Source organism: Metopolophium dirhodum, chromosome 4, assembly GCF_019925205.1.
Source record: "Metopolophium dirhodum isolate CAU chromosome 4, ASM1992520v1, whole genome shotgun sequence".
Classification (NCBI taxonomy): Eukaryota; Metazoa; Arthropoda; class Insecta; order Hemiptera; family Aphididae; genus Metopolophium; species Metopolophium dirhodum.
In genome coordinates, this window is record NC_083563.1 from 34,934,598 (window position 1) to 34,962,287 (window position 27,690).

Genomic DNA, 27,690 nt, shown 5'->3' on the forward strand with positions numbered 1-27,690 from the left:
TAATCGTAGATACTTGAAAATTTCACTGAATGTTTATATTAGCATTTTCTATACACGATAAAATTTTAAAAATAATTTGACTCTTTTTGAGGTGTTTACGGACATAGTAAGTTTTCAATTGTTTTAGTTTTTTTTTCTATAAATATCAATAAAATTTTATTTGTTAGGTAAAACAGCGTGAAAATTTAATATAAGGCTCCTGATATATCGTTCTAATAGCAGTTAAAAAATTTTAAACATACATAGGCACAATTTTTTTTTATAAGCATATAAAGTTCAAATTTTGACAAAATTTTTCAAATTTATAATTTATTAATTATTTTGTAGTTAAAAATGTATATAACTATAAAATGTTTAACTTTTATGGCTAAGGATTGAAAATTTAAAACAAGGCTCCACGTAAATAGGTTAAATATAAATTACTTTTTTCACAATAATATCATCAAATATACTTGATAATATCATAGGCTGACTGACCGTTTTCGCTCAGAATCGTTTTTCTTATACAATGATATTATATCATTGAATTCAAATTTAACACCATCCATTACAGTGACCCACTTGTAACCTAGAAATTTTTACTTTTGACTCTCTAAAGTACCAACTAGATTCACTTTCCTATCAGAAAAGTTACTGTTGAAGAAAATCCAAGCACTTTTACTGTCCTAAAAGGTGATGACAGACAAAAAAAAAAAAAATAAAAAAAAAACACACATCATTGTAAAATCAATACATTCGCTCAGAATCTAAAACATTTGTATCTAATTGAATTTAAACAAATGAATAATGCTGGATTAGTATTTAATTATAAATAACAATAATTTTACATAATTATTAAGTAATATTGCAATTTTAATTTTATAAAAATTTATTAATATAATTATTAATTTAAAAATATATAAATATATAAATAGTCTCATAATAATACATTATTCTAAAATTAATACTGTTGATTGAATAAAAAATGTAAGCTACCTACTAACTGTTTATGAAGCCATAAATACTGATTTAACCATCAAATATTTAAATAATATATTTTTTAATCCAAGTATAATAAACCATATATATTGGCTATATTATACCTATATATAAATATGTAGCGATATTCTTACGATATAAAATAATATTTGAGCTAGACTTTTAAATATATATGCACTAAGAACTTACTTATGTTATTTTATTGTTCATATCTCAATAATTAATAATTGTACAATGTTTTATTATTACATTGGTAATCAGTTATTTTTTAAGAAACGTTTTAGAGGGAAATATCAGTCTTTTTGAAAATTAACTATGATCAATTTTACAAAAATATATCGGTGACTTATGCAATAACAAAAATGTAAAACACCGTATAAAGTTAATAACCATAATCATGACTCACATAATTTTTCATGGTGTTTGAACATTTAAATGGTAAGTATTATGGAAATTATGTTAGATTAAAGCTATATAACATATTTAGAATATCGTGGGATATTCAATACAATACCCTCTGTGGCCATCACATAATTTAAGACATTTTTACATAACATATTTATATTGTTTAATAATTATAATAATCTGAGTTCACATATTCTTCACAAATAATTATTTTATAATGATTTTAAAGTAAAAATGCTATTAATGCTTAAAACGCTTTTAAAATTGTTTGAAATTTTCTTGAAATTTCTATTTAATACAAAATGATCTATTTTAAATTTACCATCAAATAATGATATCATATAAATAATAAACCGCATAAGTACATCAATTTTGTTTTGGATGATTAAGTTAACTTATGAAAAATCATTAAATATAGAAGAATAGTAGATAATATGTGAGACACTAAGTTTAATGTTTATAACATATACATTTTTTTAAATATAAAATAAGTAATAACATATGAAATATTGTTATCCACAAATGATAAAAAGATAAAAAAAAAATATATATAAATACATGGTATTCAGACAATTGTTGTCTTCAGCTACCTAATTAAAAGTCGATAGGTTTATCTAACCACATAAAGTCCTTAAAATATCAATCACATATGTATGAGTAGTTGTTCCACAAATATGTTATGCATATATCAACTACATCACACGTCGCAATGTAATTCTTTGACTCTAAGTGAATTTTACAAAACATATAATGTAAAGCAACCTTATTAAATATACTTATTCTAGGAAAAAACAAGACCATTGTAATGATATTAATAACATAAAAAAATATAGAAAATCACATTTTCGTGAACAATGAAAAGGTAGGCATTTTTTCTTGTTCGTTCAATTTACGTGAACTTTTGTTTTGAGCTTTTGTTCGTACGTTCTTTTATAGAACATTAAGAATAAGTATAAAAATAATGTAACATCGGCAATCACGTACAGCATAAATAACCTCGGGAAACTGCAGTTAAACGAGTACAGGCCAGCATTATATGTCATGATCGATAGGAATTGAATCTAAAATAATGTCATGATTATCGATTAAAATAATTTCATTTTCAAGAGCGCGAGTATAATTTAAAATCAAATAATTGTACTTACGATTTGCATACGTGTCAAGTATTTTTTCCACCATAAGTATTTTTGCATATGTGGACCCAAAGCCGACAAGAAGTAGTAGCTGTACATAACCGTATGAATGAATGAGTTTATGATTCCACCAAATATCAGTTGCTCTCCTAAAAATACAGTTTAGTTATTAGTTTATTAATCATTTCAATAAGTAAATTGACTTAATTACTAATCTATTTATTCATGATGTCTAATACAAGCTGTAACTTAATTTAATAATAGTTAAAAATGTATTTATATTAAGCAACTGTGACAATATTTATTTTTTTAAAGGCATAAAGTATAAGTTTTTTATAAAGAGTGATTATTTTAACATTCAACACACATTATATCAAAAAGTAAAAGTTTTTTTTTTTACTTGCCTAATTGGAATCATTAATCATCAACATTTGTGAAAAAATAATATTATTTATTTCTATTTTTCATCGTTTTTAAGTTTTTACTTATTTATTTATCAACATTCAAAATACATTCAAAATACATTTTAATATCTCAAATTAATATTTTTCAAAATATTTCGATAGATGAAAATCGAATTTTGAACTTGTAGTTCATAACTATAAATACGTATTTAAAGTTTAAGTGAGCGTATTAGAGTGGCACAGTGGTACCCTGAAAAAAGATGATTCACTACTTCACTTATCTAAACTTCAAATATGTATGATAAATTATTTACTTTTTGAAGTTTGATTTTTATATAGGTACCAAAATTCTAAGAAAAATGTTTGGATTCGGAATATGAAACTAAAAGTGTATGTTGTCATTAAAAAAGTAAGAAACGTAAAATAAATGATAATCAAATAGTAGGAAGAAACATAAATTATTTAAAAAAGTGTAAAATAATTATTTTCAATAACGTTTATATTTGTTGAGATAATGAGTGTTAAATGAATCATACACTATGCCCTCAGTGTTCAGCCCTTTTTTATACTATAATATTAAATAATAACCAATCTATTAAAATTCTGATTTTTTGGATTTTTAAGTATTTACACTTAAAGACTAGGTATATTTCCGAATACTTAAACTTTTTATACCATATAATGAGTATTACGAAGTGAAAGAAACTTCTTTTGTTCAAACCTTATCATTGCCTTTTTTTTTCACCCTTTTTTACTGTTGATTGTGAAACAGATGATTTTTTTTTTAAATTGTTGACGCATTAAAATCGAAATTTGAAAAGGTAATAGGGAATTAGGTAATCCTGACTTTACAAAAAATATAAAATATATTATGTAATATTTAGTCTAAAAGGTATTTATTATACTCGGACACTTCTTAAAAATGTTTAGTATATGATTTTAATTCATTATGATGCAGATATTATATAATATAAATTATACATTGTACTTTTACACAATTAATACTAAAACACTATACAGATTAGGTAAGTTGAGAACAATTATGTATAAAAAAGTGACATCAGAGTTTTACAGTTTTTAGTTTTATACTTCTACTTTAAAGAAATATTAAACGATTTTATGTATTTTTCATTAATCTATCGACGTATCATAAGTATTCGTAACTATGCATTTATTTTTATTTTTTATTTTTATTTTTTAAACGTAATACACAATCTGTATCGACTATAGACACAATAAGTATATATGATCAGAGTTACAAAGATTGACATGGAATTTTGATGAAAGAAGCCACCCATCAATGGCACTTTCTTTGGATTTTTTTTTTTTTTTTTAGCTTATTTTAAGAGATCACGTCACCACTTACGCTTCAGGCGTCTAGGGCGATTACCAGGTATGGAATGAGTAGATAAGTTTTTTATGAGTTCGTTAGAGTGGTTAATTAGTTTGGAATAGAATATTTAATAATATATTTTGGCTTCGTCGTTAATTGTTTTAAGTTTAGAGTATGAAGGGTGTGGTTAGACACGTAGGGTGGTGCGTTCATTATTTTTCGGAGAGCGATATTTTGAAATGTTTTAATTTTCAGTATGTTAGACTTTTTAGCATTTCCCCAAAGTTGGAGTCCGTATGTCCAAACTATGCATTTATATGCATAAAATTTCAGTACAAATTGTTGGTGTCAATTCTTAAAATTAATAATTAAAGTTTTTTCGTTATTAGAATTAAAAATAACTGACAATTGTTGGTAGGTTACGCAATAACTGACTGATTAAATTACAATTCTAAGTTAATTATTACATGTAAAATATTCTACCTCCGTAAGAAAAAACAGTTAAAAATACATTTTTACCTTTTATGAACCGTAGGTAAGCCCAGCAAGTGATTACCATATTTACATGATGATAGACATGTAAGAAAGATACTTGAGATTGTTTTTTCCTTAAGACGAAAAATACCTGTAACGTGATAAACAAGTAGATAAATTATTCCATGGTAGTAATAAGAATTGTCATGTAAAATATATAGAATTTCTGTAGAAGAAATAAGAACGGTTTCATAATTATATTGTACTGCTACTTATATGAGGCGACGTATTCATAATTTATACTTGTTGTTCATAAATTATTGAATTTAATATTATAATAATATGCAAAGTAATATGTTTAGACTTGCGACATGTTTGACCAAAATTCATAATTCTTGCACATTTAATTGTTTTATTTATTAGTTATTAGTTATTACTTATTGCACAATGTTTTACAAAAATGTAAATAAGTGTGACGTAAATGTTATACATTAATTATTTGCAGAAATATGCACTTAAATATACTGCAGGTGTTGGATGAACTTCCAAATAATTATTGAAATCTAATATTCAAAAAATAATATACGATATCAATAACTGTTACCAACTACATTTGGCTTGAATATTAGTTGTTACTTATTGACATGAATTTATTGGTATTATTATTAAATGGCACGGTAAGGTTGAACAGTTGGTACGGTTCATGTTCATGTTCAACACGTGTATGTGTGGCAAGGTTTTTGCACACTACGAACCCGGGGGGTCACCCATCCGGGAACTAGTGGCAGAGGTCGTTACTTACTCTCAGTCACGTTGCATGACTGATAGCAGTTTTATCATTTTAAAAAAACCCATATATTATTTTCTGAATTTATTTCCAATTTCATATAGTTTTGCTTTTTTTTACATTTCTAATTGAACTTTGTTTGAAAATATTAGTTTCAATAAATAACATATTGGTTTACAAGATTAAAAGTAATTTAGAATACATAAATCTATACGAATTAAAAATTAAATCATGTAGGTAGCCTTTGTGGTTAAAAAAATAATAAAATTGGGACAACAATATTTTTTTTCAGATAAAAAAATATTTTGGATATTGAATGCCCAATGGAATGTTGATAGGTTTAAAAAGAGATAGTAAGTTGGCACGTTATTGTGATAATTTGGGACGATTAAAGATAAAATGAGCGAGGTCACAAATCGCAGGGTTATTGTGGAGTGTGCAGAGGAGGGGAGTCATTTAATGAAAGTTTGAAGGAACAAGAGGGAAGTAATTTGTGACAAAATCGAAGACGAGAGAACGATGTTATGAATTCCCTAGAGAGATTCCAGTTGTGAAACCAAGGTTGTGGGGGGGGGGGGGTGGCTGTAAAAATCTTTCTGTATCAGGTGGTGAAATGAGGTAAGAGCGTTTCCCAGTGTTTAAGCTATAATTTGGTTGTACAAACCCTGAGATTGGGGGTGGAGTAAGATCACGAAATTTTTGTACAGTTGGATGGTTTAATGGCTAGTTTTTTTTTAATGGATTTAGTTTCTGAAACTAAGGGATTAAAATATGTAAATTTTTATGCATAAGATATAATCGGATACGTAGTATTATAATTGAATTTTGGTTGAGGAACTAGACGTTTTGGATTGGATTGTTCAATATTGGTGTAGGCATTGTATTCAATAACACGGTAATAACTAATAATAAGTTGTTTAACCATATGAAGAAAAATAGTTTATTTTTAATTTATTAAACAATTTTTAAGAAAAAAAATAGGCAAATACTTACTGTGTCCAACAAATCAATTACTTTGGATAGGAAAAAAAACCACGACCCTTTGTTTAGCTGAAACAAATTCAAAATAATATAGTTAAGTATTATAAAAACAAATGTATACAATGAATTAGATAGAAAAAAAGATAACGATTTAAATTTATCAGTTTGATTTTATTTACTTCATGTATAAGAAATTGATTGAGATTTCGAGGAAGTGGATGACATAAATGATTCAAATGGTAATCCACTGCTCCAGGCGTGATAAAGAACTAAAATGGAAAAAAAGTAATACAGAATATTTATTTGTACTATAGGTTGGGTTATAAAATTATTATTATATATATTTATATATTATTGTTATAAATATATAAAGATTAGCTCATAATATATTTTAAGTTTTAATGCAGTACTTAACTTCATAAGAATCATAACAACTCAATAGTTGCATATTTTTAATAAATAAATACATTTGTATAAATCATACCTATGCAATATTTTATTTTCTGTTGAAAAAGAAATATTTTCAAAACTGGTTTCGGTAATATTTTCCGACGTTTCTCGCGTCACATAGGTATTACACAATATGTGAACTTACTTCTAACGGATACTTTTAAAATATATTTACGATTATAAATTATAATAATTTATTATGTGTGTAATATTATGAATGTTTATTTACATATAGTATAGTAAATGAACAAAAAATTAACTCACCCAGCATACAAGCCAACCATTATACAGTGTTTGTATAGCATTATACAAAAGCATCACATATTTAATGTTAAACGGTTTCCGGTTTTCCATCATATTTGGGCCGAGCTTTAGTACAAAAAATAAGTACATAGATAATATTGAGAGTACTGGCCATGGTGTACTCATAAGCGGCCACGAGTCGACCACTTCATCTATAATAATATTTTATCAATATTAATCATAACAGTTTAGTAGTAGGTATGTAGTTATTAGTTTATTAATGATTGTTCGACCCATAGGCGAGTAACTGAATACATAAGTAGTCACCTTTACGTAACATAATGCACACGTGAGGGTACGACAAAAAATATGGCAATCGATGGTCGGTAATAATACTTATGGTTTATACATTTATAAATAGGGAAATAAATAATTAATTAATATTTGAATATACTTGCCAAAAACTAGCTCTTTTTCAAATAATTTTAATAATTGATCTTGTGTTTCAGACATGAAATGATTCAATTTTGCTTGCGTCATATTCGCCATGGTTGTTTCTCTTGATGTGTTCTCCTAAGATTACAGTAAAAAAAAATATCCATTTAAATAGTTGCAACAATAATAATAATAATAATAACTTCGTTATAATATACCACGGGAATAATTATAAGATATATGAATCTATACTGTTAGTCTCCGTCTAAAGTCCTTTCATATTTTGTACGATTTTAATTAATATAAATGATAAAATATGTCTCATATGCTATAGTTTTTAGATTCCAAATTAGTTAATATTTTGTTCGATCTAACCTACACTTTCTTAAACTAATACATTTAATAATATTGATTATATGTAATGTAAATATATATCTTCTATATAGGTACTCAAAAACTATTTGGTTGTTTTCATTAAAGTTACATCAATAGATTCTTTGAGACTAGGAGGGTGTTTAAACTTTAAAGCTTATTTTTTTGAAGTGAAACTTCTTTACAAAGGGTACGATAAAAGAAGAAGATGATGTCACGACACACACGATAGAGTTAATGGTCAATACCTTGAGCTACCAACAACGATGTTGCGGGTATGATTCCGGTTGGTTAAACCAGCTTTTTTACCCTTTTGTTTTCTGAAAAAAGTTTCACTTTATCCGCGCGTACTCTCAACACGTACTTCTTTTTAACCTGTATATGTTGGATCACACATGGATTTAATTTTGGCTCACGAAAATTGTTTATTTAAATGGTTGTCTTTGCTCTTTGGTTACATATTATATCACTATTATAGTTTATATAATTAATATGACATGAACAATTTTTTACAAATATATTTTAAAAAAAAAAACAAAATTAAAATCAAATACTTATAACTACAATTGCAAAAATTACTTTAATGATTTACTTTTTTAATTCTGGACATATTTTTTTATGTAAACACATAGTGATGAATACCAATCTTAAAGATATTGGATTTACGTAGGCTTTTAAGCATTTGTTTAATTGGTCTCCAGTTTTTAGTTTTTACATAAAAAATATGCCCAGTATTAAGAAGTGGAAAATACTAAAATTAACCATTGTAATTGTGTTTATATTTATATTTCAACTAAAGCAAAATTGAAATCGATAGAATTATGGATTAGTCTTAACTTGTAACATAAAATGTATATTTTATGCTGCCTACAAACATGAAATAAAATACTTTAATTATTTAGATCTCAAAACCAAATGTTTGTTGACTAGCAAGGGTCAAAAATATGATATAAATTGTATTATTAATAGTCAACTATTACAAAGCCCATGTTTTCGTTGAAAAATGTTCTATTTTTTTATAATTATTAAGGATAAGAAAATAATCGTATTATAATTTTGTTGTTGTCTGTACATACTTTTGTCTTTTAATGTTCATTTAATTTTACTGAAACATTATCAGGTAACGTGTTTGGTGAACTAATTGGTGATTCATATTTGAAAAACTGTCAATCTTATAAAAAAATATTCAATTTATTCCTTTATATTGATTTATATAAAATGTGAGACATTATTTTGTCCATGGAAATATATTACATTTTTAAAACAAAAAAACCCAATAACCCACAGCTATTCACCTGTTGAATAGTAAAATTCGTAATAGAGCTCATTATTGAGTATCTAGGTCACTGGATGTCTAATGGATGTGTTAAAATGGAAAATAGTGATAAACTATTGTTTGCGTAAAACGATTCTGAGAAAAGAAGGTCTGTTTCCTACCTATATTTCTATAAACAATTTATAATACATTTGTACACCTAAGTATATCACTATAATTATTTATTTTATTATATAATATTTTTTGAAATACAATATAATAATTTATTGAGATCGATATTTTAAATTTAAATATCAGATTTTGTAAGAATATAACTTAAGTAATTGAAATGCTTACAAAAAAAATTGCGCCTATTGACTTTTGATACTTTTAATTTAATAATATTACTATACTAACTTTGTTGGATTTAATTAGAATAATTTCTTGAACATTTCAAATGTCTATAATCAGCTTAAATTAGTCTAAATATTTTTAAAAAAACTTAATTTATAAAGAATGTATATAGAATTTAAGTAATAATGGATTGTTTTGTTTATTCGATTAATATTTTGTGAATTAGACGAGAAAAACGAAAATCGTTTGTGGATAAATGGTTATTTTAAATTTTAAATTTAATACTATCATAAAAAAATGCTGTATTTACTCTAAACTAGTTATGAAGTAGGGTCATTGGACCGACCTCCCTTCTATCACGCCGTCCAGTGTCCTGTACACTTGTACCCCTCCCCCCCCCCTATCATATTACCAACTGTATAAATTTATTACAGATTATATATATTTTTGTTTTCTAATAAAAAAAAACCTACTTAAAACTTCAATTTTTAATTCAAGCATGAAAAACTTATAAGGAATCTTGTAATTAATTTAATTTATTAAATAGGTATATTTTTAACCATAAAATATTTTAAGAATTATGTGATTTTGACGAATATTGTCAACATTTTAACTTCAAATGCTTATATAAACATTTATGACTATAGATTTTTGTATTTTTTTCAACTTTAGTTAAATTAAAGTTTAACCTAATATATAATCTTGAAAACTTTTATAATCAAACAAAAAATAAAAGATATTACTTTGGAAAAAAAAATCAGGTAAAACATTTTATTTATGCAACACCAGTTTTGACCAAATTGATATTATTATTTTGTTGTATAATTCTTATTATAAACCTCACTCATATCATATTCACCCGTACTTTAACTATTACTTAACTACTATATTAAATTGATTTTGAAAAGCATTGTTTAGTTAAGACACTTAAATATCTTATAAAATAATATATTATAGTAAAATATTAACTATATAATCACTTAAAATTTTTAAATGCAATAATAAACCGAGCTCCACATAGTGTTTAGAGTTTTCGTTAAACTGTTATTGCTTTAAAAATTATATTTATAACAATAAAACACTAAAATTACTTTTTACCTATGTTTATATTCAAATATTGTAATAATTAAGATTAGAAATTTGGAATGTGGTTTAAATACATTTGTTTTGTTGATTTTATTTCCTCGTGAGGATGGTTTATAATTTATTGAACAACGAGTTCATTGTTGACTTATCAATGGATGATTGTAAAATGTAAATATGTGATTATTAATAATTATTAATACACATAATAAATTATTGACAATGCAGCCAATGCAGGTATAGCATACTACAGTGTTAATTTCTTTATTAATTACGTCGGTAAGTACACGTGTAGAATAGTGATCGAATATTACTCACGTAAATTCGTATTGTAAAAGTTTTAATCGTCTAATTTTATAACTGTGTCATACGACTTTATTATTATGCCACATTTTGCTATACCTACCAGATACCGGACGATTTGTAACAATTACATAATACGTGACTCAATGACCAGATAAAAGCAACAGCATCGCACATAGTCATGATTCACACTCATAACATAATCAGGTTCAGTGCACGGAGTTGTAATTTCTCACAATTGAAAATCGTATACGTTATTGTGCGGTCGCGGATACATTTTTTTTTTTTTTTTTGTCATCAACCAGTATTAACTTTTTTAATTCATGTCAAGGCGAATATGTACATAATATTTATTATGTGTTTTATTATATAGATATCGAAAATATTCTTACTAAATTTCCGTCCGTCCTCGGTAGATGGCTTCGGTCGCTTTCGTTCTGAATTGTAACAGAATAATATCGTACGAGTTTCGCGAGCGGGCGCGAAAACAACATTAATCGAGTGTGCTGCACTCGCGACGACGATCGTGTTATGGAATTCTCCAGTCGACAACCGATCAGGTAATAACTATTATAAAGACGTCGTCTACAGTAATTATTGGCTGATGGGCAGTGTTTACGAAAAGCGCCGGTAATTATGCTAATTGCAATGGAATATGAAGTTTGACCGATAAACAAATAACGAATTTTATGTGGTTTCCGATCGAGAAAGTTTTACATCAGCCGGGCCGATACATAATGGTTCCTCCGATGATGACCTCTCAAATAAGTGACGACGTTGTAGTGTCGCACAAAATATGTTATTCCCAACAAGAGCAAAAACTACTATGACTCGGAGTATCAAAATATTAAATAATAATATTTCGGCCTAGGCATTGAACAACATTGACCAAGTAAAATATCGTTTATATTCGAGAGTAATACCTAATGTATATTATATTATATTGATCAATGATAATGGCGATTCCAGGTAAAAGTATAAGTCTGTACCTTTATGTACTTTTACGTACGTGTGCAAAAGTGAAAATAATTGAACGATATTTAATTGTTTTCATAGTTTTTTGATAATCCAAATGAAATTATTATAACATATCGCTTAAAAGTATAGACGTAAACCACGAGATCACAAATTGTGATCATAATCGACGAGGTGAAGATTATTAAAACGAGTATTCACCATATCTTTTATCACTTGACATTTATTTAGAAAAAGTCACTGCAGTTGATAGTGTGCAATATCATTTAGTTTTAATATTATAAAGAACAACTTTTGTGTAAAGTTGTAACAGTTTTTTTCTAATTTTACAAAAAAAAACAATATTGCTAAAACTCAAATTTAATATTGTTCTGAAAATTTTAAAAAATATAACAAAATATGTATACAGTACTATTAAATTGCAATATTTCAAACATCAAAATTATTGATTCCTGGTATTATTTAGAATAATATGGAAATATTAAATACAAATTACATTTCTTTATAGTAGATACTATATTGAATATTTTACAAATTATTTTTTACAATCGAATTCATTGATATTATACTAGTACCTATATTATAATATAATGATTATTAATATAGATTTTTAACTTTTTAAAGATCAAATCGTCATAAATTTATAACAAATCGTATAAATTATGTTCCAGTTTTGATAAAAATAATTTGAAATATAGTAATCGATCCACATACGAAATATGTATGTACATTTTGAACCAACTTCCAAACGAAACCATCAAAATAAGCAGTAAAATCAAATCAAACCCTTTAGGTATAAGTGTATAACTGATATTGCGTTTGTTAGAATATATTACAATAATATATAATATAAAAAATATAAGTAAAAATATATAAAATATATAATATCGGATAATTTTATATATTATACCATTCACTTATGGCCCGCACCACCGGACACCACAAGAAAAATAGAAACTTCCATTAATAAATGCGAATTGGACACACTTCAATAACCCACCAGTATCTGACAAAGAGGGAAGACCCCCTTATGCGCCAGCTGTAGTTTACCCCTTACGATCAAACACACAATTTATGAATGCCTTACATTCGAATCGGAGATACGAGAAGCTGGAATATCAAACATGCTGTCAGAAGCCCTTCACCCGGATAACTTAAATGCATGATAACCTTTATTATTAAGTCTAATTTAATTATTCGATTGTAATTACTGATTTGTATAATATGAAGTACTCAATGTAATTTAAGATAAATTGTTAAGTATGCTAATTCAATTCAACGAATGGCCATAGTCACCGGGCTCCATCTAATAATAATTGATAAAAAAAAAAATGTTTATACATTATATAATATTATTATTTATTCTATAATATACTGTCGGAAAAGGAAAAGTTCCAACAATGTAATTAACAGTACATATTTATCAGGCCTCTAAATATCATAAATATTCATAGACACAACTATAATTAAATATTCTGATAAATATTGTTTGTAGATTTCCGTAAACAAATTTTATAATTAAGCTGCATATTACTTAAATTAATTGATAGGTATGTGTAATTTTGGTCTTTCATAAGTCAAGTAATGCAAATAAATTAATATATATATAATATATGTGATATTATTCAGAAAAACATTTACCTCGAGTTTTAACAATTAATTTTTCAAAGTCTATTTTAAAACTTTATATTAAACTGTTGAGTACTAAGGAAATTGCGTGTTTCAGTGAACAACGTTATTATAGTTATTATATTATATTAGCACATTCAAGAGTTGTTAAAAACATCGTGACTTTTACAAGGGTGTGTATTTACATGAATTTGGTAGAGCACCATTATTATTATATTCATTATTTTCATTATATTCATTATATTGTGGTTAAAATAGTGAATTTATAATTTAATTACATATGTTTCTTTTTATATCCTTATATACATAAAAAATTAGTTATACAATTTTTAGATTTATATGATAAAAATTATACTTCCGCTAATAGATAGTATAATATAAGTCAATAAAATCCACTTGATAAAAAATATTTATTTATTTCACTGTAACTTGACTGATCTTACGCCATATTGTTTTTATGATTTAATCTTTTGAAAACATTTTTTCAAAAAAAAGGATATCAAATTGTATTAACAAAGTTTTTAATTTGAGAAGGTACGTAGGTACTATTTTTTTTGCAGTTTAAACAAACATAAAAAATAAACAAAAAATATATAACATAAATTGAAATCTAAGTGTTTTTTCTCTCTATTTTTTGTATTTTGGGTCATATTAATATAATACTCGAAACATAATAAATACCATATAAAATTTATTATTTATCTTCACAATGCAAATCAATAAAATAATTAGCACGGCAGACGATTTTTTCATAAAACTCCATCTCCCTAATTCCCATTGTTATTATTTGTTTACAAATACTAAAATTACAGTTAGTAGTCAAGGTTAGGTTAGCGAATAAACTAGTTTGTTTATTAGGTATCTGATAGCCGATGGGGTATTATTATTTTTTACTCGTATTATGATATTATGTAAAATACTATAAAACGTTTACACTATTGGTATTATGTATTATTTAAAGTAGGTTTCTGCAGTATGTCGCCTGTATACGGGTTTTTTTTTTTTTTATATTAAATTGAAAACTAGACTCAAATTAGACACAATGGGTGGGATTGGCTTTCTAGCCAAGTATCGGTGATATTTCAAAAATGCACAACGATCAAGCCTTAGGACTAACTTAGTCGTGTAAAACGAGTTAGTGGACATTCCCGAAGGTCATGCTGTAATAAAATCTGTCTCATTTACACATGGGTATTTTTATACCTCATTTTTCCAAGTGGTTATAGTATTGAATTTTCACATTAAAATGCAATTAAAGTAAACTTATTATTAAACGATAAGTGAACTAATCGTACAATAATATTATAAGAAACAGATGGGTTTTCAACATTAGATGGCCATAACCACGGGCGATGCTTCAAAACATATTATTTATTTCGAACATAAAAAAGACGTATAAGGCGATGATTTTTAAATAAGCAGAGTTCAATAATAATGTCTATTCAAACAATTTTAATATCTATACGCGTTTGAACCATATTCGTAGGTAATCGCATTTCGGTTATCCACACACATTATTCTTAAATTTTAAACACTGCAACTGACACACTGACTGTAATTGTATTATAATACGCACATTAAGATCGATATTGATCATTGTTAACACTTATTGTATACTTCACATACCTATGATAACGTAGTAGGAATATATCTCTACAATGGATGGCGGTTTTCTTATGTAATAGAATGGTTATTAATTTATTACTTATAATAAATGCAGACTTTTAGATTCTCAGAAATGTGCTTTTAAATTAAAGTTCTATTTTTTCTGAAAATATTATGTTACCTAAAAGGAATGTTCGATCAATATAATATGTGGAGCCTAAAAATAACGAAAAATTTGGTTGAATTTAATTTCAACTTTTCATATATTTATTAATTTTTCTATATGCAAGTTTAAAGTCAGTTTAATGTGTAACAATTTCTCAAAACTTGACTGTTTGTTATTTGGAAACTCTGTCTACATTTATGTCATGTGTAGTACGTGTACCCATCAACATATTTTCGGAAGGGGTTTAAACCAAATTATAATTATTATATTTTCATAATATAAAAAAAACCAACTTAAACAAAAATTTTATTCTCTAATAATACATCTAAATTAGATTTTTATGTATTACATGCTTGTGATAAATTTATATAATTTTAATTCTTTTATTTCTTTTGTAAAACAATCGATCTGGATTTATTTCAATTTGTCTATGTATACTCAAAAGAGTTAGTAGGTAAGACAAACGACCTGTAAGACGTACTTGGTCGTTTGATAAGTTTCGTAAATAGTTTTTTTTTATCTTTACATGGTAGAAAATATGCGTTCTGGTGTTGATGTCGTAACTGGCTCATAATTTCAAAAGAAAAGATATTTTTCAAAAAAAAAATGCAGTTATAACTAAAAAAGTAAATAATATATTAAAATTGTACAGCATATATTATATTATATTCGTTCATTTATAAAATATTCTGAATTGAATATGTTTTTGGCATGAATGCTTTAATAATCTGTAAATATTTTCAAGCTTTGATTTCATCACGTAAAAAACATTATTTTAGATTAGAAAGTGTGCAGTTCCTAATTTAAAAATCATAGAAAAAGCATAGGATTTTTGGGTATGCTTGATAAACGTTTATTAAGTATACAGGCTATAAACTGTGTACCTAATGGTCATTATTAATTTTATATATTTAAGTAATTAATTAATCTACACTCGTCCCAGGTATTCGAATTTTAAATTTCCTAGTAAAGGACATTAGGACTTTAAATGATATATATAGAACTTACGTTTATGAAAAATATCCGTACCAATGTGGTAAATGTCTAATATATCATCTGTGGGAGAATTAGGTAGTTCTCACTTTATGTAGTTACCACTAATATACTATTGAATATTAGACATAGGAACTTAATAAACGAAACACTGATTAAGATAGAAATTAAAATGTATGATGGCATGCTTTCTAATTAATCATTAATATTTTAATTATTATATTGTAGGTACATACTTCATAATATGGTAAAATTATTAGTAATCTTAGGCATCTGGTATATATTATAGGACATACCTAGGTAATAAGTACCTTCCTATATAATTTTGTATTTACTCATATTGTGAAACTATAACTTTTAATTAACTGTACTTACATTTTAATTATTGTAATAGTATACAATATGTATTTTTCTGATGAAAATTATAAAAAAAAATTTCTACGCATCTATATATTTTTTTATAAAAAACGTTTAAATTAAAATAAAATCTTATTTTATTGTTTTGTATTTATATAAATATTAAATACACTAAAATGCAGTGTTTAAAATTGTTACTAAACACACTTCCAAATAAAATCGTATTTATGTAGAAATGAGAAATTATATTTATAATTTATAAAGTGAAAAGGTTAGCATGTCATACTCGAGTCAAGGCTTTCTACAAAAGGTAATTTTACAAAATATAGCAATCTGGTTCGATATGCACTTTAATAGCATTAATATATTACACAATTTTTGTTACCTATATCTAATAATTTTTTATTAAGATTTACGAAAATCTAAAAATTCTTTTTGTTGAATCTATCAAAATATATTTTTTTATGAGCTGTTTTCTGAAACACACAGTTGAATTTCCAAAACTGGAAATCATGACTAAAATCACAAGTGATCCAACATAATTCCTTATTCTTATAGCTATGGTCTATAGTTAACACTATTTTTAATTACAACCACAATGATAGTTTTTTTTATGAAAAAAAAATAATCATGTTTAAACATATTTTAAACATCATATTAAATTTTTTTTATGTATGAATAATCAAAATTATTGTTATAATTACTCGCAGTTAATACTAAATACGTAAGATAAGTTGTAATATTCACTAATGATATACCTTACTGATTTTAGAAGGAGGTATTGACGTATTGTATAAAATATAAACTACCTAAACTATCTATTTAAAATATTTGTGTTCGTGTGGTCCAGTAGAGCTCCACGCATAGCAATTTTTTTAATGCAATGATTTACTTAATGAGTACACAGAGGGATCTTAAAAGCATAATATGTAATTGACAATAAGTATCTAACCACCCACCAGTTTTTTCAATACCTATGTAAACATTGTATTAATTTTCATATTTTTGACAACTCTATTGACATAACATTTATTTAAATAATTTTAAATTGCCAGTTGGTTTTTATTTTTGGTATAATTATATATATATATAGTCGATATGTTGGTAGTTTTACAGAATATCCGTGACAGGGTGGGGTAATGAATATAAACTCTTTTCAGGTAAATTAAAATTGTTCTCAACATTTTAGCTGTTATTCTTATTTTGATTAAACGGCACACGCTCTCGAAAGAATACGCAATTGTATTACTTGGTAATCTATCTGCACGCCACTCCAGTATTTACTAACACCACAAACTAGTACACTACTATACCATGTTAACCTAACTCGACACTCAGCTGCGGTAAAATGTTTGGATTTGTTATAGTTTATTTATGGCATGGACACATGGCACATTTTTATTCATGTATATAAAAGTTCTTTAGAATATCAAAAAAGGAAATATTAATATTTAAAATTTAAAATTTAATGTTATAACTACTATTACTGGCCTTGTGTCGATATTAGCTTTTCAACTAATCGTCAACAAACAAAATAATTTAGAAAACCCAAAAATGTAATTTTGTTTTTGTCGGTAAAGATTATCGTATAAATGTGTAGAATATTTTTAATTAGTACCTATGTACTAATATGCTCTCGGCCATAACATATCAGGAAATCTATTTCGATTTTATTATAATATTTTATATGCTATAACGCCTATAACAGCATAATTTTTAAGTTTAACATATATTTATTATTTATATTAATTTTCACGAAAATGTGTAACAATAATGAAGAAGTGTAATCTATAAGTGAGGATTATAAAATATCTAATATATTAAATATAAATTATAAAACACATAATTAAATTTTAAAATCTATTATAAATAATATATTATAATTTTATAATAATATGTGGATAATCATATACTTAGCTTAAAAAAAATTACTGACGATCGTATTTTTATTAAAATGATTCAATATTTTTATTTCAGTAGCTTTTCAGTTGAATTTGATTACCTTTTGAAATATCATAAGTCATGACTTAATAATCATTATTTAGGGATTAATTACTATTATTGAGCATATTATGCCATATGATATCACTGGTACCTACTATAAGTTTTGACACTGATTATCTTATAAATATTGATTTCGTGTAATATTATTTAAATTCTCAAAAATATAGTATTATTAAAGATATTAAACTTCTAAGTTTAAAGAAAGAATTTGCATTAAATGTAATTGTTCTAACCTAAAATTTAAACATTCAGTATCATTATATTATTAACAAAGTGAAACAGAATTATAATTTTGCATCTTTTCTTACTCTAGAACTACAACATTAAAAATATAACAATCGTGAAGTCACTTTATGTGATAAAACCAATATTGAACTAAGAACTTCAAAATATTATATATTATGTTGGTTTTAAAAACAACTATTTATGAATTTTCCAATGAAGTGGAATTATGTTAAATCGTATGATTTATTTCATATTTTTTTAACACATAAACTCAATACCGTTGATGAACCCGAATCTTGGTAATTCAAAATTCAAGACATTTAAAAAAAAAAGAAGAAAATTCCATTATTGTGCATAGCACGTCTTATGTTATTAGCTAAATCAAAATTCAGTAGATTTTTTTTACTGCCCACGAGACTTTGTAGAATAGAAGTTTCACTGTAGGTACTAGTAAAAATGATTAATACACAATATGCTATATTATTGTTATTAATGGTATGTGTTAGTAACTGATTTGGCTTAAGTATAAAGTGATCACGATGAATTGAGTAAGTTACTTATGTTAGATCTTAGATTACTCAACTATTACAAGAAATACATGTCTTATGAATACCGATAATAGTCATAATTATATGCATAAAACGTTACTTAATAATATATTAATTAATTAAAACTGCCCAAGGGATTGGCATCTTCTTTTTTAAACATAACTTATTATAAAAATCTGTATGTAAGTATGTATGTTGTATAATATATTTCAAAATCAATATTTTGAAATGAAAACTTTATTTCTGTTGCTATAAACATATTTTTGGCTGTTGCGTTATATAACATCTAAGATTCGCCAATAAAGCAGAATCTGATATACTTTCTAAAATGTGTAAATTGTTATGAAAAGTATTGTTCTTGTGGCCTTCATTCTATATAGTATAGGCACTACTTTTCAAAACAGATTTATCAAAATCCAACTAAGTAAATTAGTCTGTAATAAAATGTAGTAAAATATTAACTATAAATAAATTATGATATTAGTTGAAGAATATAAAATACAAGAAATTGTTCAAAAATAAAAATATTCATAGAATTTTCATAGGTATACGGTATACATGATAATATTATAATATTATAAAATTGTACTGTAGGTAGAAAAAAACAGCTGCTTACGCAGGAATCCGGTTTTTTTTTCACATGATGGCATGCTGTAAAAATATAGTGTGTCCTAATATTAAAAAGAAAATTCCATCTAAATTTCTTAAGTAATTAAAATAAAAAGTCACTCTTTCAAGGCATGCCACATTGTTGAATGTAAAATTTACTATCAACAAATTATTGCAGAAAATGTATTTAATATTTAGATCTAGTGATTTATTGATGTATATTCATTGGGCAGAACTAGATATATTTTAAGTAGGTACCTAGATGATTCTTGAATTTTCAAAGTCTTGAAAGTAACGAAGTTAACATTAAATTTAAAATATCAAATCAAAGCGGAACGTAAATTTTGAATTAAAGTGGAAATTTACATAAAAGTGGATGACAGTGACAATGATTAATAATTCATCAATAAAAGTGTGTAACAATATTGTAGGTAGGTATGTGTATTCATTGATCATATAATTTATTAAACAAATGAACAGCAATATAAATGCGTTTTTTAGAGGTAAAGTTACACATTATTATTGTAGAACACGTGCTACTATTGTCATATAAAAAATAGTTGGTATGTTTTACGTTTGTTGAACTGTATTGTATCCATAGGTTAAGGGGTGCGTGTATATTACACGATCATTATTATGCATGCGTCGAGTAGGACTCCAAAAAAACATTTAGGCGAACACAATAATATTGGTTGTAATATTTTGTTTTAAACGTTAAATGGTAATATTATATAATATCGACTAGAACGATAAATATGTATAAGTCGACCAGTCGTGTTATTCGTATACGAACAATATTTATCTCGGAAAATAAATATATACAATACAAATATTATGACGTACAACCGTCCGACGTACCTATAACCTTTACGATACATTGTTAATTTACTTGGAAGTTTAAAATGAATGAATAATGTTGATAAATCATAAATATCTATGAAAATAATAGTTGTACTATAATAAATTACAAGGGTTTACTTTCCGACGTGATTGTATTTATACGGTCGTTTATTACGTTTAATATTTACGTATCATTTAAAACTATTTAGGTTCAGGTAATTATTGATCATCATAAATCATAATCAATATCTTTAATACGCTATAAAAAACATGAATAAATATTTAGTTGCTGACAAATTGATTCATCTATATATTTAAGAGTTTAAATAATATTGAATAATCTTGTGTAGGTATAAATAACGAACCATGAAATCTTAAGTACCTACTTACCTAACTATAAAATAATTTAATTTCCGCTGTCGACGAAGCTTCACAATCCACATTAAACCACACCGTTATTATGAGGTTAAGCGAAAATATGAAAATTGTAATTTTGATTAGAGCGCCACGTTGGGTTTATTGACCATATTATATTATAATGTGACAATGTCAATATCAGGCCAATCCCGCGAGAATTCACCCATTAAAATATTTTCTGAGATATTACATTTATCATAAATTTGTTTTTTGAATAGACTCACAGCGACAAGGCCTACAAATATTTTATTTTTTAATTTAATTACATTGTTTGGTGAAAAAGTTAAAAATGTAACTTTTCATTTTTTTTTTTTGAAACAATTGGAGATAGCCATTTTATAGAGTTTGATTTCCTGAACATTTTGATCTTTCAACATTTTATTTTTATTAACCTCGTGATTTTTAATCATTTTTTTTTAGTCTACAGGTAAAACAACGAAAAACCGGTTTTTGTCCGGGCGGCGAGTCCCGTTTTACGGCTAATGGGTATATTAGCCTCACGGGACACTCTGTATATATAGTATTTGTTTTTGTCACCGCGTAGGGTCTCCGAAACCATAATATTATATGTTATCTTATGGGAATAAAAAATGAGTGTGGTGTCCGTAGGACAGAGTTAATTTTTAGGCAAACCTAATAAATCCGAGAAGAATTATTTCGTCAAGTAGACAGTATGTATATGTGGGGTCAATGCGCCTACATGTGTGCATGACCTATACGCTATTAACCTGTTATTATTGCATGCGAAGTGTAGACTATGAACTGCGTATGATGCAAAAACATGTTTGATTAGTGTTTAATATATTTTTTGAAATTTATTTACACAAAATATTTGTTTGGGTTACGTGCTTGTGTTTTTTCTTCATAAATGACAGAAAATATGTACACTTACTGCTACACGTCTGTTTCAATTGATTGAAACGTTCGACGATAAATTTACTTTAAAAGCGCCTAATTGATGTCATCATCGGAAATATTTTCGGTTGTGACGATGATTGCTTACAATACTTTCGAATTATAGTGGGACACACGTGAACGTATTAATTGGCATGCTATTCTAATGTAATAATTGTTGTACCCACACATTTATACACGGATGATTTAAATATTTTTTCACTCGGAATGTTTAAATGTTCCTATGGATTATACAATTCATGATCAAATCACATGTATTTCGTTATAGCCATAAAACATTATTCACACTTAACATTTCAATAATATGTGCAAACGAAAAATTATATAACTTTATACACGAATATACTACACCTAGTGATATTTTAACAGTAAACATTCATTATCTCGAAAAATATTAATGTTTTTATAAATATTTTTTTTACGTGATTTAAATGAATTATACCTACCAAACCAAAATTTTTAAAAGAAAATTAAATTCCTTATCGATATACTTATTTTTAAGTTTATGACTTTTTTAAATATTAAGAAGAATATTTATTTTTTTTAAATGTATACAAATAGAATTTTGAACGAGTAGTTTATTAATTATAAATATTTAAAATTTTGTTGAGTGGTGGCGCAGAGTGATACTACTTCGGTACATTAAATATTGGTCGACAACTCTGTTCATATAAACTTCAAATACATTTAACGAATAAACTATACTTGTTAGACATTCAATTTTCAAGTATCCATCAAAATTCTCAGAAAAAATATTATACTTTGGAATATGAAATTTAAAAGGCAGACAAGTGGGTAGTGCTCTGCTGTACAGTAGTTATTGGGCATGGCATTGTAATGGATGTGTTATATTTGAATAAACCATTATATACGAAAAATGATTCTAAGCGGAGACGTTGTGTCATCCTAGCATACTTGTGTAAATAATCAAATTTTATTAATAAAAAAAATAATAATAAGAAATTGAAAATACCTCGTGGCTATAAATAGCGTAACTATCCTGTGAACTTTTTTTTTGTTAAAGGTAGAAAAACATGTTGCGAATTTTCTATTAGAATGTCTTATGTAAGCTATGAAAAAATAATTTTTAGAAATTTCTGAAATGACTGAATAATAATTTACAAAATTAGAAAAATTTCACATGGCTATAAATATTCTGGTAATATAATACGAGTCAAAATATTTCAAAAATGTGAATGAAAATTAAAATGAAGAACGAAACGAAGAGTGTATTGATTTTACAATGATTTGTGCTATTTTTGTGTCTGAAGATATTTTTTCTAATGAAAAACGCTCAGATCGTAAACTTTAAGGGAAGTTTCTAGATCTAATTGATCATTTTGGGAGGTACAATTTAAAAATTCTTACTAGCTTATAAAACAATAGTCAATTACAAAAACAGAATACGAAAATTTTTAACTTATTAATATTAATATTAAAATAATGTTTTAGTATATATAGATATTATATAGGTAGGTACTGGTTACCGAAAAGTTACACTGCCTTCACTCAGAATATTTTTTCACTGTATACCATAATATTCATCATTGAATTAAAGTTTAACATATCCATTAGTCAACGAAAATGTACACTCGACACCTACTTTACACTAGAAAAGATAATTTGATGGGTTTTTTTTTCATTATAAATGTTAATAATGAATTTAAAATTCAAAAATGTCAATGAGATAATTAGTGTTTATATAAAAAGTATCACTCTATGATATACACACCAAAATGTCTAATGCAATTTTACGGTTATAACTGCTAATACACATATTATGGTATGATAATATGATGTAGTATCTATGTATTGATTTGTGTGGTCAAACATTATAAATGTTATAAGTAATTGAGTTATTATGTTTATTAGAGTACCTATATAATAAAATATATATATATATATATATATAGTTATTGTTTTATGTTAGTCGGGTCAGTATACATATAATATATATTATGTGCGCCTAAAACAATGACGGTAAGGGTAGCATTTCATTTTCGTCGTAAATATACAACGCCTTTTCCCCTCATATTTATGTTTTTATGTTTGTAAAAATGTGTAAAGTTCATTACACATATCATGTTCCCGTCGCCGATGTGTTCAGAAAAATATTATTTTTGATAGTTTAAAACTAAAACCATACTACTTCCGTTTGAAATTTGAAATTTGATACTATTTTTAACATTTAAAATTGTATGATCCAAATATTATTAGGTAGTAAAATGAGCCGAAACGTATATATTATAATATAGAAATTGAGTGTAGGTCACGTGTTGGTAAGCTCAGCGTAGGATAGGGACATGTATGGCAGTAGGTATAACAGTTCAAAAGCAATGAAAAATCATAATATAGCGTTGAAAAAGCGGTTCTGTGCCAGACTTGAGAACATCATGAAATTGAATCTGTAAATGCTTGTTTTTAAAAAAAAAAAAATTCTACGGTCTTCCGTATTTCTTTTTTACATTTAGCCAAACTACGTAAAATGAGAATCGAAAATGAGCACTTCTAAGTAACCGTCAGACTCAATTTCTGATCTTTAACAGGAATAAATTAAACCTTTTGAGCTCTTTCGCCCGTAAATTTGTTCACGGGAAATCATATAGGTATTTATGTTTTAAATTCTGCGAGAAAATACCTATTGTTTCACGGTATCATAATAATTTTTTTTTTTTAAGAATCGAGTTTTATTGTAGCTTTACTCCAAAGAGGTTATTTATTAATAGTTTATCTGAGCGTAAAATATAAAATAACCAACAGCGATCGATACGTTTTTGAAGAAATATCAGAAATCGAGCGTAATTGTTGTGCTCCTCTAGGAATTAGCGATAATTATTAATTAATTTTAATGTAATATCATAATATATGCCACTATAGTTTGAGTAATGTCATCAGCTGATAAGAGAAAAGTGACTAATATTCAATTCTTTATCCTTACCTACTTTTAGGTTCCAAGTGGAAAGATCATTTTAAAACGATGTAAGATACTTTTTATAGCAGAACAAATGAGTCAATCTTCAATATTGATGATGGTTTTGGGTAGCAAATTGGATCTAGTTTTTACTCTGGAAAAGTTCTCAGTACTTTTCAAAATAAACTGGAAAACTAAAAATAAATTAGGGAAAACTGGAATATGTATGAAGCAGCACCAGTTTTTGACCGATAGGTTTTGTTTTTTAATGTAATGCAAAAATAAATATCTGCAAAGACTTTAAATGTTTACTAAATATTTATATTACCATTTATTTTATATATTATAATTTTCAAATTACGTTATTTTATTTTGTGTTATTTATAGGTACGTATTTTAAATTTTCCTTTTTTTTTAGATTTTATTTATGTTGATAATTTTTTTTTCTTAGTCAAAAGCTTTGAAATGTAAAACAAGTTCCTCATAAGTATTGTTTTTAATCGAATGTAAAAATTCCTGCCAACATTTTTTTTTTGCATAAGCGTTTGAACAATGTACAAATTTTGACAAAATTCTTAAGACTCGCGAACATTTGCAAATTATTTCGGCCACAAAAATGCATACAATTTTTAATTTAAATACCTAAGATTGGAAATTGAATACAATATTCCTCATAAGTTTTTTTTACTGAAATAAATGAAAAAAGGATAGCAAAAAGCCACGTTAATTTTTTATGAGCGTTTAAAGTTAAAATTTTGATGCAATTTGATATTTAAACGTATATACTCGATGTCTCAAAATGTGTATATATTTATTATTTTGTTGTAATTAAAAAAAATATTATCTTGGAAACTTGACATAGTCCGTAGTATATTGTATATTATACTATCATTTTCTATACTCAATAAAATTAAAAAAAATATTTTAATTGATTTTAGCTAATAATATTATTATTATACTACTATCCAGTTCACTCCACTCTAAGGTTCTCGGTATTGACTTAAAAATTAATAATAATAATATATAAAATAAATAAATAATATAAACATTATAACAATGTAGGTGTTTGAAGTTTCTGGAAAAAAACTAGCTTAGCTTAATGTTAGTAATAGAAAAATTAATTACTCACAGAAATACTTTTTGTTTTTTATTTGGATTAATTAATTATCTATATACAAATTTTGTATTATACGTTTAAGTGAGGTTGTAATCAAGTTTAGCTTTAGACGAGAAGCTGTCCACTGACAAAATTCCTGGGGTGTGATTACTAATAATTGTAAATTGTAATATAAAGAAATTATATTAAAATAACATTAGAAATAAACTACATAGCAGAGTTACTAAACCGGTTATTCTACATTACACATCGATTATTTAACACTATTATAATATTCAGAGAACGAAGTCGATCTTTTTCAGCAGTTATAGTTTACCCCTTATTTTTTGTTTGTTACTAAAGAACCATTTCCAATTAACTTAACATTAAATGGCAACTAATATTTTTAATAACCAATTATTGGAGATATTTTTTGTGTTTTGGTGTGAGGGTAAATTCCCAATCGTACATTAAAAGAAAAAAAACAACTATGAGATTTGACCACATACATATTTTCTACTGCCAATGCCCATTGATTTCCTAAGTAAAAATAATATTATATTTTACTCTTTTGGCTAGTCGGCTAGTCACTCCGAAAAAAATAAAGATTATAATATAGATAATAAACATATATGTACATATTTTTCACTTACGGGAAAATGAAATTTAGCAAAATAAATTTTTTTCGACTTCTTAATTTTAGTTTAATGTGACTTAACGACATTGAAAACAACTAAAAGGGTATTAAATATTATTGTTACGCTCGGATTTAGTTTGAGAACTAAAAAAAAAAATGTTTAGATTGATATAATTTTAACTTTATATACATATTGTATTAAACTAGGTACCAATTAATATAGTGTTATCGTTAACAGTTTATCACTGGAATTTTACACTTACCTCGTGCTGTTTAAAGATAAAACTTTTTCACCACACAGGTATAAAAGATTATTGTCAGTTTTTTTTATTAGAAAGTCCAACAATTTTTCATATTTTCCATGCGACAGAAGATCACATCGTCCAACACGTATTCAATTTTATCCACCACTTTTAGGCACATTAAATTATTTTTTGTACTAGTTTTAATTTTTTTAATTCTAAGTATAAATAAAACGATCAATATAACATAAGTTTATATGGTTCTGCAAAAATAGTTTGCGAACTGTACGCCACTCGATAACACGCATTAGTGATAGTTGCGTTTGAGTGAATAGCGCTCTTAACCGATGATCGCCGAGTTCGAGGTGAACAACTTAAATGTATAATTTGACTTCAATTTCTTTGCACAATTATTTAAAACATATATAATATCTTATTTTTATTATTGGCTTTTACTTGAACTTGGAAATGGATTGATATAGAAATAGAATAACAATGCAAATATTCATTTTTATTTTTATTTTTTCTAAA

The 27,690-nt window shown here is 25.9% G+C and overlaps 1 protein-coding gene across 3 annotated transcripts; it reads right to left on the reverse strand.

The window, feature by feature from the left end:
- Nucleotides 1–1,818: 1,818 nt before the first annotated feature.
- LOC132942479 (elongation of very long chain fatty acids protein 4-like) lies at nucleotides 1,819–27,484 on the reverse strand. Of its 3 annotated transcripts, none has more exons than XM_061010896.1 (8): nucleotides 27,181–27,484; nucleotides 7,647–7,761; nucleotides 7,210–7,400; nucleotides 6,675–6,764; nucleotides 6,508–6,564; nucleotides 4,773–4,878; nucleotides 2,529–2,665; nucleotides 1,819–2,444 (listed from the first exon to the last, which is right to left on the reverse strand). In XM_061010896.1, the coding sequence occupies exons 2-8, from the start codon at nucleotides 7,735–7,737 to the stop codon at nucleotides 2,268–2,270; spliced, it is 849 nt and encodes a 282-aa protein (XP_060866879.1). In that variant the 5' UTR covers nucleotides 7,738–7,761; nucleotides 27,181–27,484; the 3' UTR covers nucleotides 1,819–2,267. The 3 variants fall into 3 exon arrangements, with proteins under 3 accessions (XP_060866879.1, XP_060866880.1, XP_060866878.1); XM_061010897.1 differs by lacking the exon at nucleotides 27,181–27,484 and adding an exon at nucleotides 26,314–26,429; XM_061010895.1 differs by lacking the exon at nucleotides 27,181–27,484 and adding an exon at nucleotides 11,383–11,764.
- Between the last annotated feature and the right edge of the window lie 206 nt (nucleotides 27,485–27,690).